At 45.5% G+C, this 17,020-nt stretch overlaps 2 protein-coding genes across 7 annotated transcripts; both read right to left on the minus strand.

The window, feature by feature from the left end:
• Positions 1 to 1,102: 1,102 nt before the first annotated feature.
• Positions 1,103 to 1,840, minus strand: HES5 (hes family bHLH transcription factor 5). The gene is made up of 3 exons (XM_042795060.1): positions 1,757 to 1,840; positions 1,457 to 1,622; positions 1,103 to 1,356 (listed from the first exon to the last, which is right to left on the minus strand). The coding sequence occupies exons 1-3, from the start codon at positions 1,808 to 1,810 to the stop codon at positions 1,103 to 1,105; spliced, it is 474 nt and encodes a 157-aa protein (XP_042650994.1). The 5' UTR covers positions 1,811 to 1,840.
• Positions 1,841 to 9,217: 7,377 nt separating this feature from the next.
• Positions 9,218 to 15,825, minus strand: LOC104361284 (transcription factor HES-5). Of its 6 annotated transcripts, none has more exons than XM_009967401.3 (5): positions 15,706 to 15,825; positions 12,275 to 12,390; positions 11,032 to 11,274; positions 10,516 to 10,696; positions 9,218 to 10,296 (listed from the first exon to the last, which is right to left on the minus strand). In XM_009967401.3, exons 3-5 carry the CDS (start codon positions 11,095 to 11,097, stop codon positions 10,034 to 10,036), a joined length of 510 nt encoding a protein of 169 aa, XP_009965703.3. In that variant the 5' UTR covers positions 11,098 to 11,274; positions 12,275 to 12,390; positions 15,706 to 15,825; the 3' UTR covers positions 9,218 to 10,033. The 6 variants fall into 6 exon arrangements, with proteins under 6 accessions (XP_009965703.3, XP_042650989.1, XP_042650993.1 ...); XM_042795055.1 differs by having other exon boundaries at positions 15,569 to 15,825; XM_042795059.1 differs by lacking the exon at positions 12,275 to 12,390.
• Positions 15,826 to 17,020: the final 1,195 nt, after the last annotated feature.

Raw genomic sequence — 17,020 nt, forward strand, 5'->3', positions numbered from 1 at the left:
TGCAAAACTGGTGAGGCAATTAAGTACCAACTCTGAATATCTTTACTTTACTGAAATCTTTGTCTCATGTCCTTTAACCCCAGGGACCACAGGGAAATCAGCTACGCGAACTACTCAAGAAAGAATAACTTGCTGGATTTATTAACTAGATTTTTATTTATTTTTTTATTGTTAAAAGTTTCTGCAGTTTCTGAAGTTCATGGTAATTTCTGGAACAGGTTATACAATTGGTGCAGTTCACACATGTCATATCATCCTCCAAGGACAGTAATGGATTCACATTCTTCCCTGGTTGTAGGGTACCAAAGAGTAAATATAATTTGTACACCTGCCTTTCATGAAAGACTTTCATAAATATTTCTTGTAAAATGGACAACACAGCCGTAACTTTCTTTCCTATAAGGATATAAAAATTAGCTTTTGCCTTTATAAAAGGCATACATATCCTGAACCTCACAAACAGTACTTTGACTTTGTGAGCAAGACATCCTGAGGAATTTCCTCTACATAGTTTGAGTTATGGTTTAACCATTTTCAGAGCATGCTCAGTACAGTCTACAAATATTATAGAACCCATTATGACACTCCTAGGAAAGCTAGGTTTTCAAATGTGTCCAGTTAGACTAGCTGCTCTGCTTGAGACACCTTGGGCCCCCACTGCAGCCGGGCAGCGTGGGTGCGGATACCCAGGGACACTTAGGGGTCTCAAGCGGGGCAGGTCAGAGGAAAGGGCTCCTCCTGAATAGACACTTCTGAAAATGCTAGCCTGAATATCTTGGAAGTTACTGCTTTCTCAACAGAGGTACACATTCAACCTCACTAAGGTTAAGAACAGTCAGTGTTCCTCTCTGAACAACTCCTCTCAGCCCTCCTAGCAGGAGGATTACATCTCGCATTCTTTTAGAATAACTTTCTCTCCACGTGGTGGGATCATGTCAGTCCTTCTGGAAGAAGGGAAGCAGATATCCAAGCATAGTAATGCTCTGCAAAGGGAAAACATTCTTCCCTACTCTTGAGAGGAGTGGGGCGACTTGTATAGCAAGTCACAGTCTCCTCTGGCATATAAGCAAATGTCCAGGAAACACATAAGCGTACTCTTGGCCTACCAAGGCCTCCAGAGGCTGCAGGAGGGTTTCAGTGCTGCTTGTTTTGCAGGGAGCTGGTGGGTGGAAGCGGGTGCAGAAGAAGAACCAGAGTCCTTGGGCACTGCTTGTGACCTCTGGAAATGGCAGATCAGCTTCATCCGGGTTTCTGTGTTTGCTGAATGGAGAGACAGAAATTGCAGAGCTTCTTTAAGGCACCAGGCATACCCTTCACAATAATCCTGCTGTAGGCTTTTGGCAGACGCTGCAAAAGCTGAAAGGGCAGAAGAGGAGAGAAGCATTACACAGGGAGACTCGGGCTGGAGTTCTGCCTAAAAGCAACGGCAGCAAGCGTGATCGGGGGATGTGCTCACCTCGGCTGTATTTCAGGTAGCTGACAGTCATCTCTAGGATGTCGGCTTTCTCCAGCTTGGAGTTGGGCTGGTGTCTCTGAAACTCCTTCTCCAGCAGCAGTTTCAGCTGCTCGATGCTGCTGTTAATCCGATCGCGGCGCAGTTTCTCTACAATGGGTTTCCTGAGCTGCAACACAAAACGGGAAGAGGACAGTTAGCAGTGAGACTTTCCCCTTCCCATCTCCATGTAACCTGCTGCTACAGGGGTTCAGCCATTCTCAGCTCTTTGCCCTTGCGGTCACAGAGACATCAAATACTTACTCTGTTCTTCTCTTTGGGTGTTAGGATTTCCAAGGAGAGAGCACTGGGTGCCATTATCCCAAGCGCTGGTTTCTGCTCAGAGCTTGCTGGTGAGCAGGTGGAGAAGGGAACGGGGAGTTCCTCTATTTATACGCAGTGACTGCATACAAATGTATGGGTCCTAAGTGACTTTGAGTTTCCCACAGTCGATAGCCAATCCATGCCTGCCCTGGGACAATAGAGAAAGCATCTATTACAGCATGGCAAATTGACTGTGAATTGCCTGGGGATAATACCCTGCTCCCAAAGGAGCAGGTGGACTGGGGAGTGTGTGACACAATAGGGCTTGGCATTACGGCGCTGGGGTAGGAACGTGGGAAAGCGTTTGCCGTCATTATAATCAAACTTCTGCCTGATGTTGGGAACGTCAACATCTCAATGTGCTGCCTTTTCCCAGGCTGGGGTGAAATTAAGCACAGAAGACTGATCCCAGGAAGAGATAATGCTCTGCGCCCATGACCAAAAGAGAGGTTGAAAAGGAAAAGATGCAGAATTAGAGGGGCTAAACCCTTTCATTGACATTAAACCGTGCTTAGATGAATACAGTACCAGATAATTTTCAGGCAACTAGAGACTAAAATCCAGGGAAGAACCCTAAAAACAATTTGTGCCAAGCAGTTAGCCTGAAATATTTTCATCTCCATTGTTTAAATACTTAAAGTCCCTCTATAAGTTATATTAAGAGCTCTTCCTTGCTTTTGTTTGGGTAATCTGGGCTTTCCTATGGCAGCCCGTGACATGTAATGATTATGATGCCTTTCCCAAACATGTCCTATTTAATTTCATGCCACTTTGTAAATGCTTCACTGTTCCCTTGGTCCCGAGCCTCCACATAAAGCACCTAAATATATTTTCCCTTTACAGATGACTGAGATGCAGTGGAAAGTCAATTCTTGTCTGTTACACTGCTTGTATTATTACATTATTGCAGAAGGTAAATACAGGTGCTAGAATATCCTGTGACTCTGTTCAATCTTGGACTTTCTCAGTACATGCGCCACGTGTATTGCAATGAACACAGGTAATGAAGTGGAAAGGACCAGATAGGATCCAGATTAAAGCTGCCTTTTTGAGATATGGGGTTTTTTTTTCAGGCTATTCTAGATTGCCTACTCAGGTCTACTGCCCCATCAAGCACAATCCAAAGCTAGTCACTTTTAAGATCTGTCAGTCAGACATATTGATGAATTCGCAGTTAAGATTTATGGCACATCTGGTTCAGCTGTAGCATGTGGAGCTCCATGGGTTTAAGGGGAGTTGTGCATGGGCATAATTTTCTTTTTCCTTAATGCTTGTTCCGTGGTCAGAGGCTAGAACAGGGAGTAAAGCTAGATTGCTGCTAATAGGCTAGCAGGTTGGGGATGTTAGTTTTTGAATACCTGTTTCTTACTACAACAATATTAATGAAAAGCTTACCCATTTCCTGTGTCTGCCTTTCAAAACCAGAAAGGAAACCTTTCATTTCACTGTCAGCTGCAGTCAGCCTGCTTCACCTGCCCTCAGCATCCCTCTTGTTAAGGCCCAAAACCTGTGTCTGTGGGTACATAGATCGCAGCGTGTTTCAGCACACGTAGAGTTGTTGCATAGGAGGATTATGATCCTGCAAAGGATGAGCCTGTAACTCGTTATTCACCTGCAGCTTACAAACCCCCTTTTAACTTCCTGGCTTCTCCTGATGGTGATTTTTGTAGGTCAGCCATTCTCCCCTCCTCCCTTCTCAACCCAAAGACATTTTAGATTTAGATGGATCACTTAGAATGTAACGGTTTTAATTGTTGATGGTTGTCAAAAACCTATGATTGAACAGGGAGTATGGGTCCTATTGAAAATCAGTTTCCTGAATTATTTTGGCAGCTTGCAATCAGCAGTATTACTTGCAGCCGGGGTGATCCCTGGCTGCATGTATTTGTGCCATTATTGGAGCTTGAAGTCAAGCACAGGGCTTTGTGCATCTCTCTCAGGGATTACATGAGATGGAATGGACAGCAGGTCCTACCACGCACCGTATGGGAAGGAAGATGTTTGCAGCAGCAGCGGGAACAGTGAGATGGGAAGGAAGCTTTGACCCAGTTTTCAGTTCTGGAAATATGAAATGAGTGGTTTTAAATAATGCCATCCTACCGCCAGCATAATGCTCCTGGACTCCAAAGGGCTAAACAAACTCCCACTGATTAAAGCATTATCCCTTCCTTTAAGTGCTGGGCAGATGGTGCAGCAGGCGTGAGCTTTCTTCTCAGGACCCACAGAGGCACACTTCTTTTGTTGGCAGTTTAACACTGTGAATGGGGCAATGTGGGAAATCCTCCGAACTGTGGACTCGCACCATCTGATGTGAATGGTGAACCAGGCATGCTGCCTTGCAGCGAGAGCACAAAACAACAGCCCTCTGAGCTCACAGACTCCCAGCTTCTCTCCTCCTCTCTCTGTCAGTTGAAAAGATAGCAAATCTTCAGTTCCTCCCTTCCCTTCACCTACCCTCTGTATACTGTTGATAGATAAAAGAGAAAAAAAATATTTCCCCCCCTTCTGGTTTGATTATTAAGGCCTGAAAACTTAATGGCAGTCATATTTCCTAACTGATGCTTCAGAAAAACAAATTGTCTAGTCTAAGGCTGTCTCTGAAATATACTTGTCATGGAATGGGGTGCAGTATGCACTTCCTGCAAGGATTTCAGTAAGGGAAAAAAAAAATATTCTGTGCTGTAGGCAGTCCACTGGCTTTTTGTTAATGGTCTGTAACTAGTTTGGCCTTTTTTAAAATCCAGCTGTTAGCGTAATATTCTGTCCCACTGAAGCACATCTGTGATCCGAATCCTTGTCTCTGTCCTTCATATCCATGGGAGGAGTCTGTGCCTCTGAGTGTTGCTACAGAGTCGGAATGAAAGATTGATTGTCTGAGGCTCAGAAGCACGGGTTTCCCTGTTTTTCGAATGAAGGATCGAAAGAAACAAATCCCCAAAATTGCCAAACACGCAGAGTTGACTAAACAGTGTGACACAATAATTCCCTTCTTTGGAGGATGGTGTGAAATCTGGACCCACTCCCGAGAGATGACAGCTATGCCATGGACAGAGGCTTGCTTTCTTAGTGGCCTTGTTAATCTGTAAATCTCACTACTCATGAGTTGCATCATGAAGATGCAGCCTGCAAAATCACACATGAAGACAGGGAGGTGTCTCCGCCCTCACCTAGTACAGGTATTGAAGAGCGTAAGGGGAAACAAAAATCTGCAAACAATTGCCAGTGTCTGTATTTACAGACCTTGCGGGTCAGGCAGGAGTCCCAATTCTTCCTAAGGCAAGGACCACCATGTTAATTGTCTCCAACCGTAGATGCTCCCCATCCGGCCCTGAGCTCTGGTGTGCAATCTGCGTGCCATAGATTGCTTTGAGCTGAGGAACAACCACAGAGCATCCAGGAAAGGTCACCAACCAACCGACCGCAAGACTATCACCAGTAGCTTTGTGTTCACTACAGTCCATAAATCAAAACAGCTGGAAAAGCTCTAGCCAGGGCAGTTGGTATTGGGCCATGGAGCTTTCTGCTTCTGGCTCGTAGGTGGTGATTTCAGCCCAGGTGCAGACTTACGACACACTGTTTTCACAGAAGCTGCTACTACTTGTAATACCAGTTGGCAGCTTTCTTGGCCCATCTGGTACTTAGTTTTCCGTGGAGGGGAGCCCAGTGTATCGCAGTGTAGCAACAGGCCTGGAGAAAGGTGGACTATCAGAAAAGAGTACAGAAAACCAGAATTTCATTGTCTCTGTTATGCAGATTTAAAAAGCGGTGGTCCTGTATGTCTGTGGCGGTACTTATAGCACACAACTTGATAGCTTAAAGCTTTCCTTTCTATATCACTTTCAGAGCATTTTTATTTTAGACCATTTCCTACATTCATGTCAGCCTGTCTCACAAATGCTATTGATGTTGTTTTTAAAGAAGTAATTACGATTTTTATTTTTTCTGTGCCTTCCTTAAATGGTTTAAAATCTTTCTGACAACACCTCTCAAGACACCTATTTAGTGTCAAAGAGCATAACGTTCCCAAGTTTTAAAAGGGCTCTCACATAATACTGATCGATCAATGTGCTCCTTGGGAAAATAGCTCTCCAGATGGTCTATCGGGACAGGAATTGCTGGTCATCACAATGCAGAGCCAAAAAGCGTCACTAATGTGGGCTGTTGTGAGGCACGCTTCCTTTGTGGTCCCTCTGAATGTCATAAATAGGGAAGAAAGTGTGGGAAACTCTGAGAAACTCGGGCCCACACTCTGAGGTTAATAGGGGCTTTGTCAGGAGAGTATTCCAGGGCTGTGGGATCAGCATAATAAACAACATCTTCCCTAAGGGTGGGAATGTGTTGGATCAGGGGAGAGTCACCCCAGGGGACAGAGGAGCAATAAGAAGCTTTGCATTCAATTATTATAAGTGATAATAATTAATAAATTGTAAACATAACCTTTGCTGTGCTAAGACTGGTGAAACCAGAGATCTGGCTTTTCGCTCTTATATAATTGTTAAACTAAAGCCGAGAGGGGCAACTCTTTGGCTGGCGAAAAACAGAAGTGGTGCACTCGCACCAGCCGTGGCTCTGACTCTCTGGAGCAAATGGGGGCTTTCTTATGGGGTTTGGTTTCTCCCCCTGCTCAGAAAGGAGTTGCTTACTGTTCCTCTCCCTTACACCACCCTGCAAACAATAGGTCTGAATCTCCTGTACATGAACAACTAAGCATGAGCGACACCCCCCCCACTATAGCCAGAGTAATGTAATATGGCCTCAGTGTAAATGAGAATCAGACCGCGGGTTTGAATGACAGTAGCCGCGTCTCTCCAGATATATGCCAATATGGGTGGCAGGAGTTCTGGGCTTACAAGTCTGACTGTGATCTCACAGGAGTTTTGCACAGTTGTCATTTCTGTGGCCTGTTCCTGCGTTAGCCTAGAATTAGAGGGACTGAGCTCAATTCCAACAGCCTTCAATTTGTGCAGCTCTTACTTGGTTTCCTTTTCTCTTTTCCATTTATGGTGTCAGTTTTAAACAAACTGCAGTGATGCTGCCAACTGTGACATTCACGACGTGGTTTTCTTGGGTGTTAACATGTTAACTGCAGAAAATACCCGTCCATATAATAGCAGCAGACTTCTCTGTGCCATGTGTGACTCTCTTCCCAGTCCCTATGGCACACAGTCAGGTTTTGGTGTGTTTTGGGGCACACTTCATTTTGACTGAGTCTGAACTCCTCCAGACTTCCTATCCACAAGCTGCTTTAATTAGGCTTGATTTAAAAATGCACAGGCATGGATGAACAGCTTGAATTTTGCTGCGATTCAGAAGCTTGTACTAATTGACAAAGACAAGTTGATCACAGCAAGGTGAAGTGACTTTTTCAAGATCGCTAAGCAACCACAAAGTCTAAAAATATCTCTTCTGAATTACTTAGTAGTACATTAGGAAGAACAAATCGATCTGCAGCACTGGCTTGAGCCCCTGATGAACTGCAGAACTGTACCAAAACCCCACCTTGTATTGCAGTGGCAGACAGATGAGGAACACTCAATCAGTTCATGCATTCAGGGGAAAATAATAAGCAAAATGATCCATGAAACTGTAATGAGGTGGAGCAATGTGTTCTTGACCTGGCTAGCTAGCTTCTTGGTCTTTTCCATGCATATAACAGAGGGTTTCCTCACAAATTGAGTGAGGACTGGCCAGGCACAGTTAGCAGTGTTTGGGTGCAGTTTGATCTTGTCAACTTAGCAGGTCTGAGTTTGCTTAACTAAGCAGCCATTTGACAAGATCAGATATTCTAGGTTTCCTTTTGCTTAAGGTTAAAAGCATAAGCTAGAAATGAAGCTTTTCAAGAGCATCTCTCCCAGGAAATCTGAGGAGAGTTGAAACTGTTGACCAAAGGTGTTTCATGCTGTTACTATATCTCTGGAAGAATGAGAGGGTTCCTTGTTATATATCCAAATCAGTGTGTTACTGTGATTGGATAACGTTTTTGTGAACTGATTATTTGTGCAGATTTATTTGACTTGGAAGAGCAGGAAATATAAAAGGCAAATAGTCCCCACTGAGCAATGAATGAGAACTCTTCTAAGGAAAAGTGAGTGAATGTTATTGGGGAAAGTGTTATGTTTTGGAGAGACTGTTGGTATTTAAGGTGCTCAAGGGTAGCTTTAGGACCCCCTTCTCCGGCTTTTCCTCCTGCTTCCCCTAATACCTTGTGAATCCCTTTTTGCTTGTTCACCTCATCCATTCCCTCTGTGTAACTGTGTGGGAGAAGGACAAGTGCACCCTTTACAACATGCGCTCCTCTTCCTCACATCACCAGAGTGCAGCTGACTTAATCCTCAGGAGACAGGAGCCATGTGGCCAGTACAGAGAGAATTGCAGAAAAAAACTAACAGGGCCCGAGCTGAGCCTGCGCACGGATGGCACAGTGCCTCTCCCTGCGCCTCACGGGAAGCCCGGCTGCTCGCTTCGGGTCACTCAGCTGGTGCAAGCCAAGGAGGCAGGCTGCTGGAAATCGCCGTGTGAGAGGATATGCTGGATTTGTTTGCTGAATTGAGGTGGGGTGAAAAAAATCAAGGGGGGAATCATTTAAAAGATACTTGGTAAAGAGGTCATCTCTACAACAGGCTGGAAAGAAAAAACCTCAAAAGCTTGGTGAAGTGTGGCAGTTTCTCAACTCTGAGGCACAGGCCCTATTCATGACATGTTTTGGACCCTCAGGAGGATGTTAAAGAGAATAAAATGCCTGAAGAAGAGTATGGGGAAATAATTTAGGAGAGGGAATGCTTTTTCAACCTGTTTGCTATCAAATGATGTATACTTTTAGCCATATACAGGCATATTTCACTTCATAATAACTTCTGTTATTGCCAAACAGAACTCGTGTTTAGGTAGCAGAAGGTGTTAAAATTAAAAGACAACAAAAAGTAGTTCACCCCACTGAGGGTAGTTTCAAAGAGGAGGGTAAGATCCCCAGAGTCAGGTGCCAAACTCTTTGGAAGTTATGAGGAGTTATGCATGTTGCTACTGCCTAAACTGGCAGAAAGTGTAAGACTGAATGCAAGTTGGTGGGCAAATTAATGGGCAGTGGGGGGAAATAAACTGACTGTGAAATTAGTGATTTGTTGAAGTCTGAATAGGTTGATATTAGGTATCTGAGTCTACATCTCTCAGTATCTCACTTCAATTTCACCTCCATTTGAATTTTCGATAACTTTTCCAGAGGTTGCTTCTTTGCAGGGTTTGAAACCCTGTTCTGCCAGATGAATTTCACAAATATAAACTATGTACTGGAATGAAGGGCTCAGAAATATGACATCTCCTGATAGCTTCCCCACTGCAGAAGGAGTCTACATGCAACACTTAATCCGGGAGCATTAGCCATTTTAATAATTTCAGACCAAAGGATTATTGACTGAAACCATTTTTATTGTATTGTACAGTGAAGACACCAAAATTGAACATCACACAGGATGAATACATCACAACTTTATAAAAGCTTTTTAAGCTCTTTAGCATGTTCAGTGAATGATTACAAAGTACTAACTGCCTTCCTCCCCCCACTTCTCCTTAAGATGTATCACAGGTATTCCTTTACAAAAGGCATCAATTATCCCTCAACTGAGAGTAGCACATACTGGCATTAAGAGAATTTTCCTTAGAGCTATCTGTTATCATCATAACTTTCTGTAAGAAGATATACTAAAAATAGCATAGGAACTTCAGAAGAATCAGCATTTCTTAATAACATCTTTCACTCAAAAGGTAAAGGCTCGATACTCTATGATACAAAATGCATTCTTCAAAGTGCTCCTTCTTTAGGAAGGTCAATACATTATCTAGAGACAATGGAGCACTTGAGCCAGTGACCCAGGGAGTTAGTAGCAAGCTTTCCACTGACAGCCACAGACTCAACAGCCTTGCCAAGCAAAGGTGTGATGGAAACTGAAGGGCATTTGGCTCTCTAAATCACTGCAGAACTTGGTTCTCTCTTTGGCTAGGAGCCACCAATAAAAGCAGCAAATTTGCTGCAAGATACACACACCGTCCTTCACTATGAAGGGAAACCACTCAGCCACCCTCATTTCTTATGACAGAAAAACAATAACTGCCCCCCTCCCACCTTTGGAAAGCAATGTTTCCTACTTCAAAGAGGAACTACTAAATCACAGGTCCCTCTAGTTTTTGTAGCAAAACATAGGAATAAAGCAAAGTTCAGCAGGTCTACCAGGGTCTCCAGATGGTGGGAGCAGCTACAGTCTTCTGGGCAGGTTGCTTTCTGGCAAACAGACAGGGTGACAGGGGCGAACTACGCAGGGCAGGAGAGTACATGACATCTGCACCCATGTGAGCTTTGCAGAAATGCTTGATTAGCTGCACCTGAGTTTCCTTCTTGGGTTCATAGTAGGACAGAAAATGCATAGCTTCCTTGAGGCACCGCAGGTATCCACTGTTAAAGTCCTGCTCTAGATTCTTGTGAGTGAAGCCTGGGAAAGAAAGAAAGAAGCAAATGTAGTGGGCTAAGATCACGACCAGAACATGGGACAGTGGCGGTTCATGCATTAGGTTTCTTTCAAGAGCCCGAGTCCACGAGCCTTGCTTGTGTGATGTGACCTGGTGGGTTATGGCCCCTGAGTGCTTGAGGGCCAGGGCTGTGTGGGTGGGAGCAGACTGTGAGTGGGGTGCGATATGTGCTCTGCACTCACCCTGGTCCTGCAGCTGGCTCTGCTGCTTCAGGTAGCTGACAGCCACTTCCAGGATGTCGGCTTTCTCCAGCTTGGAGTTGGGCTGGTGTCTCTGAAACTCCTTCTCCAGCAGCAGTTTCAGCTGCTCGATGCTGCTATTAATCCGGTCACGCCGCATTTTCTCCACCACTGGCTTCCTCAGCTGTAAGATAGTTGGAGCAGATCATTAAGGATTTTCTGAGATCTGGCCTCATTTCCCCTTCTGATGACCTGATACACATGTTCAAAGACGCTTTCTTTTGGTAGGAGAGCTTTGCGATGCTGCCTACCTGTTTCCCGCTCAATTTAATTTTTAAAAATCTATACGGTCTCCTTTATCCCTCTTTAATCTATTTTCTTTCCCCCAGACCACTTTCTCCCTCCTTATCTCATCTTCTCCCAAGTAGCATTTATTTGATAGAGGCAGGCCATTGCATAGAGTGCCTTTCCAATCAGAGGCAGACCAGCCTTCCCAATCCAGTCAAGGGCTCTACTTACTTTATTCTTTTCTTTTGGAAGCAGTTTCTCCTCCATGTGGATCATGAGAGTGTTACTGGGAGCCATTCTTGGTGCTCTCAGTCCTGGGCACAGACCCCCACGTCGGGCTGCTGTGCTGAGCGTACGACTATGCTTTGGCAGTTCCCAACTGCTGCTATTTATACATCAGGGAGCTTCAGCAGATATGTGAGTCTGGGGATTGCTGGTGTTTCCCACAGCCATCCAGCCAATCCAGGCACACAGCTGAACAATAGAGGAAGCATCTATTAGTGCATGGTACATTGATTGCAAATGCCCTGGAGAGAATAACCTTCTGCCCACGCTGACTGGTGGAGTGTGCAGTGTGGCTCTCTGGGGCTGCCCAGGGATCTGGGAAAACACTGACCCTCCAGCTGGTTGTCTGGGATCAATCACATTCCTGGGTCCCTGCATGTGCCAGTCACATCTGTGGCGTGGAGGAGGCACGCTTTTTGGGGAAGGCGGGAAAAGAAGAAGGGGAGCCCTGTTAGGGGTAAAATCAACAGCACCAAGGACATCTCTACTCTTTCTAGAGAGGGCACGTTACAGCCAGGCTCCCAGGTGCCCTTTGCTGGGTGTGTTTGTGCTTTACACTTCAGTTATTACACTTCTAATGGGTGAGCCAAAGCATTTACCGGTGTGAAGCGACAGGTTGGTTTGCATGACATTTCCAAACACAGTGGAGAATCCACATCAGGATGGTGGAATGTTGGATGGACAAGGTGAACAAATAGGGAATGGGGAGCAAACGGGAATGGTAACCTCTGTTTCTCTCTTCCCCTTAACATCCTGGGGGCTGTGAGCCTGTTGCACCAGTGTTCCCATTGCCTTCATTAAGGACGGCCACACACCACCTAGCAGAACTGGGCCCATGCCTAATCACTCCTGGAGCTCTTTCTTTTCCCTTTTCTACTCTCTTTCATACAAACATTTACAAGAATGATGGCTAAGATGGGCTAAAGAATAGCATCATTCAGCCCAGAAGCCCTAGGCCTTGGGAATTCAGAGGCAGGTCATGAATGGGATTTAGTAGCTGAGGCCCATCTTCAGATATAAAAATTTTATGTCAGTAAAAATTAAACAAACGTTATTTCTGTTGTGGTAAAGGCAAGACAAAGAATGAAGCTGTATGGACACTTGAGGTCAGTTCTGATTTTGTATTATGAGAAAAATCTCTGCCTGGATACAGTCCTTGAGGCAGCACCGAGAATAACCCAGAGCCCACCTGAGAAAAGCTGTGCTGCATCCTGCCACCCAAGGGTCCAGCCTGGAGTGCCCGAGGCAGAGCTGAGCTCATCTTCTCCCAGTGCTCTGCCTGTGCACTGGAGCGTGGCTGAGAATCTGGAAATGAAAATGGTGGAGGGAAGTGTGCAGTGAGGTAAGAAAGCCAAAGACAATTTCTTGCTTGGAAATCCTGAAGTGAAGCCTGAGTTTAATGGGCAGTTGACAGGAAGGAGGGAGGTGTCACTGAAATAGCCAGCTTCGTGGTTCTCATTGTATGGGCCTGAATGGGCTTAGCCCTTTGTGAAGGGCAGATGTTGTCCTTGGAGCCCTTTATTCCCTGTGTTGTGGGAAAGCCAGGAGACAAGACATCTCATGAACACTTTGAAGCAGTCAAAGGATTATGACACAAAATAAGATATACCTCAGAGACCATGCCATAGTTTCTGCCAGCTATAACAAGGTGTTGCCCTTTTTCCTGTATTCTTTAGCTGGCCTTCTTCCAGAAGTTGGTGTCCTGTGTTCTCCCTTTCCTAGCAAGGGAACGACGGTGGCAGGCCTTGAAGCTAGGACCTGACAGGTAGGCTTGTAGCAAGCTGGTTGAAGAGACTCTTCAGTGTCAAAAACCATCTTTTTCCCAACTCCTGAGAAGCAGCCCTGACCTTTATTGCTGTATTATATCTGATAGCCAGATGGTCTTTTGGGAGTTGGATTCTTTCCCTTTAAATCATTCAGGCTCAAGCACCGTCACTAATGTCGTGAGTAGTTGCAAGGCACACTTCTATTGTCCCAACAAGAAATGCTATCAATAGGGGAAAAGTATGGGAAACGAGGAGAAATTCAAACCCACAGAGCCTGGTGCTAATAACTCCTTTGTGGAGCCTGCACTTCTGTCAAGGCACGATGAACTGACATGGCTTTTTCACCGAGGAAGGCTGAAAAGCGCCTGTTTCACCAGACAGGCAGGGGTTTCTCAGAGATCTGCGTTTACCAAGAAAGGGGCAACATGGGGCAAGGGACAGAGACCCTGATGCACACTCAGGGGTGGCCAGCAGGAATAGCGAGCTCAGCTGCAGCATTGGCTGTCCTGGGGGCTGCTGGTTTGCTTCACCATGCCTCAGTTTGCCCTTCTGGGAAATGGGAGTGCTGCTGACAAACCCTTCCCCAGAGCCCTCTTGAAATCAGGAGCCAAGGCCGTGCCTGTGGTGGGGCTGCAGGGCTTTGCAGGGTCTGTCCTGTGTGCCGTCTCATCTCTAGCTGGCTTTTGCTGCTTCCTCAGGCCAGCCCATGGTTAGCATTGCTGGAAAGGCTTATTTACACAGGTAAACTGGGAGGGTTTTTAGGATGAAGCTAGCTCTGATCTCACTTCCACAGGTAACGAGTGGCAGCATCACTGAGGAAGGCAGTAGCAATGAGAACACCTACCAGGGTCCCAAGCTGACCTGGGTTGACACATCTGCGTGGACATGATTAAGTTTAAATGCTTGATGAAACTATGGGGTCTGTATGTAGAGCCACACTCACACCTTATTGCTGGGTGGATGTGTCCTAATGTTTAAGATTCCTGGATTTTAGCACCAAAAATTCCTACAGTATCAAAACATCCCCTCATCATCTTCATACTCTCACAACTTGCTCTGTGGAGGCTTCTTGGGTAAGATTTGAAGAGACAGGGTACTGCCTATTTGAGGTGAATCTGAATGATCCTCTGGCAGTTTTTAACTTAGGAGCCACTGCTTGCTTTGGTGTCACAGATGAAGATCCCTTCTCCCAGCCCCCTGGGTGCACCTAACCCTGCCTACCATGTTCTGCTCGGGGTGTTTCAGTGATATCCCATTCTACATAGTAAGTGGCTCAAAAAAATTGTTTGGCATGGGAGGTAATATATAAAGAAATTATCCTGCAAAACTTGCTAATCAGGATTGGCTTCTTCTGCTCGCACAAGCCAAGCATAATTCCGCTGTGTGAACCAACGGAGTGGAAATGTAGTGAACTCTGCATCTTTCAGGGGAAAAGGTTATGTTGTTATTAGACCTATTGTGTAAAATATTCCATTAAATGTCATTAGCATGACATTATCTTGCCTCCTTTAGACACTAGAACCCTGGAAAAAAGGGGTCTTTTATTACTGTAAAGTACATTCTTCACAGGTTTAACCTTTTTTAATTAGTTTTTCTTTAGATACAGAATGCTTAATGTGCTGCCATTCCCAGGTGCATCAGTGAAGGAAAGTGGACTTTGATCATTAAGAAACACAAGATAATTTGATCTGCATTTTCAGGGTTGTTAGAGGCAAAAGCAATTTCTATAGCTGCTTGTGTGGGTGACCATGAAATAGTCATGCACCAATGACAGTCTTTCTACACTGAGTATTACATATAATTAAAAATTAAGGAGAATTTATTATTTTTCCTGCCCAGCTGAAATTCCCACAAGTCACCTCTCAGCATATTCAAGAGTGCACAAGAGGGATTTATTATTTCCTGGTATATTGACTCTGAAAGGTCTGGGGATTACAGCTGCTTTGCACATGAATAGCTGGAGTGTGTTGTACAAAAGGCATGGTCTGTGGGATAATGGGGTTGGATGTGGGAAAGCGCTGACCCTGGGGGAGAGCAGGCTGGTGCCTGATGGCAGGAATCAATTATGTCTCAAAGGAACACATTGCCCTGGGAGCAGGCTTTTCGGGAGCCACCATGTTATGTGTTTACCACCCTCTTCCTTCAAAAACCCTTACGAACCAACCACAGAATATATTCTACCCTTCTGCTTTTACCAGGGGACTCAGCTACACCTTGCTGTGTAGCTATGCCAGCCAGTGCTAAATTAGTGATGATCTCAGTAACGTCACGGTTCCCCATGTCAGCAACAGGGCTGAGACCCAGCAGTTAGCTCACACATGCTGCCAGATGGTTTTGAGTTTTGCTCTAAAGCACCCCAGATACCGCTGACTTCAGTGGGAGCACCCGCTCCCCAAAAGTCCTCCGAAATACGCAGACCCCATTAGTCAGTCACTTACTCAGCTCCGGCCAAGGAAGAGGGAGCAAACATAGAAGCTGCTGAGTTCATGAGCTTCCTTCATTGTTTTGGGTGGGTTTTTTTGGACGGTGGTGGTATTCGGCTCTTACAATGGGCTCAGCATCTCTGAGGATCTGGCATCACTGCCAACCTTTCAAACATCAGAATTTGGGCTTCAAAAAACCAAGAAATGGGCTAAAAGTCATAGGGATTTAACAAAAACATTTTGATGTTTCTAATAAAAATAAAGGTATTTGAATGGATTTTTTTTTTAACTTACTTTTTGATTATTGAGCATTTGGGCTTTGTGTGGATCAATATAATTTTCTCTCTCTGTAGAATCATGAGGCTTGGATGTGAGGTCTTACTAAAGGCCGTAAATATTATGAGTCTCGTGATAAAAATTGCAAGACTTACCAAATAGCGCTGCCGAGCATTTTGGCAAGGAGAAGGTATCTTTCAGAGTGAATATTCTGGAGGAGCAGGTTCAGAATTGGGAGTGTGGCTCCTGAGGTCTGGCCTCAACAACCGCTTGCTGTCGTTGACAAGATAGGAATGGTGTGTTCGTGCCAGATAGGAGAGGAGTTACCTCTCCCCTTACTATCTGCATGTGTCAGATATTTAATCACTCAACTCTAGCTAGGGCAGTGGTGGAGAGGGGGAATAAAAGTCACAGGCTTCCCTGGCATCCCCTGCGCCTTGCTTGATTGTACAAGTTTGTAGCCTGGAGCTGATTCTTCTTTATGCCCTGGTGAATTTTCCCCCTTCCCTTGAGCTCAGCCTGAGTTTTGGGATGTAAGCTCCTACTGGAATCCACTCCCTCACCCTTGGTGTCTGCCAGTCACTGCACTGCGGAGCACAACGGACGTGGGTCTGGTGAAAGGGTCTCGGGGCTCAGTGTCAGGTCCTGCCCTGCTGGGCAGGGGTATTTTGGAGGGCTGAGGAACAGCTTTGCCATGTCCAGCTGGCAGAATGAAGAGGCCAAGTCTGATAAAAGCAAGCACCTGCCTTGCAGGCAAGAACAGTTTCTCAAAAGCTAGATAACCTGGTTCTGAGCCAGGCAAAGGACTAGTAGAGGGACACATGCAAGAACTGGAAGACTGTGGACCTCGTGAGGCATACAAGGCAGAGTTGGATGCCCTCATCACCATGCCACAGGGCAAGGTACATTGTCAGATGTCAGGATGAGGGGAATCTAGTGCAATAAACAGAGCCAGACTCTGATGGAAACAGTCTAGAGAGGGTTAAGAATAGGACCAGGACCCCCAGAGCATCTCCAGTGTGTAGTTGGTAGTATAAACTGTGCCCTACAATCATCTGCAGCACGAGGTACTGGAAATCTGGCATGAAGTCCCCGGGAGCTGCTGTCAGGAGGCTGCACAGACACCTTTTGCATACAACCAGCGATCAGCACAAAATACCGCAGCTGCAGACAGCACTGGACTTGTCAACTAAAGCAGTGTGGCTTCCTTCTCAATTCTAAGTCACTGGTTTTATCTGGGCCAAGTGTCTAGGGTCTAAAATTCCGTTATAAACTCAGGGCACACTGCATCCTTTCCTCCAAGGAGCTCCAAGCCCAGAATAACCGTAACTGCTGGGAGGCAGCTGATCAAAATTAGCTGGTGCCGACAGACAGATCTGCACAAGGACTAAGGGCAGCTGCACCTTAAGACTGAGGTTTTGGTAGGTCTTCAGAAGCATGAATAAACAAACTAAAACTTATTTTGCTTTC

Source organism: Tyto alba, unplaced genomic scaffold, assembly GCF_018691265.1.
Source record: "Tyto alba isolate M040663 unplaced genomic scaffold, T.alba_DEE_v4.0 Super-Scaffold_20000042, whole genome shotgun sequence".
NCBI classification, from domain to species: Eukaryota; Metazoa; Chordata; class Aves; order Strigiformes; family Tytonidae; genus Tyto; species Tyto alba.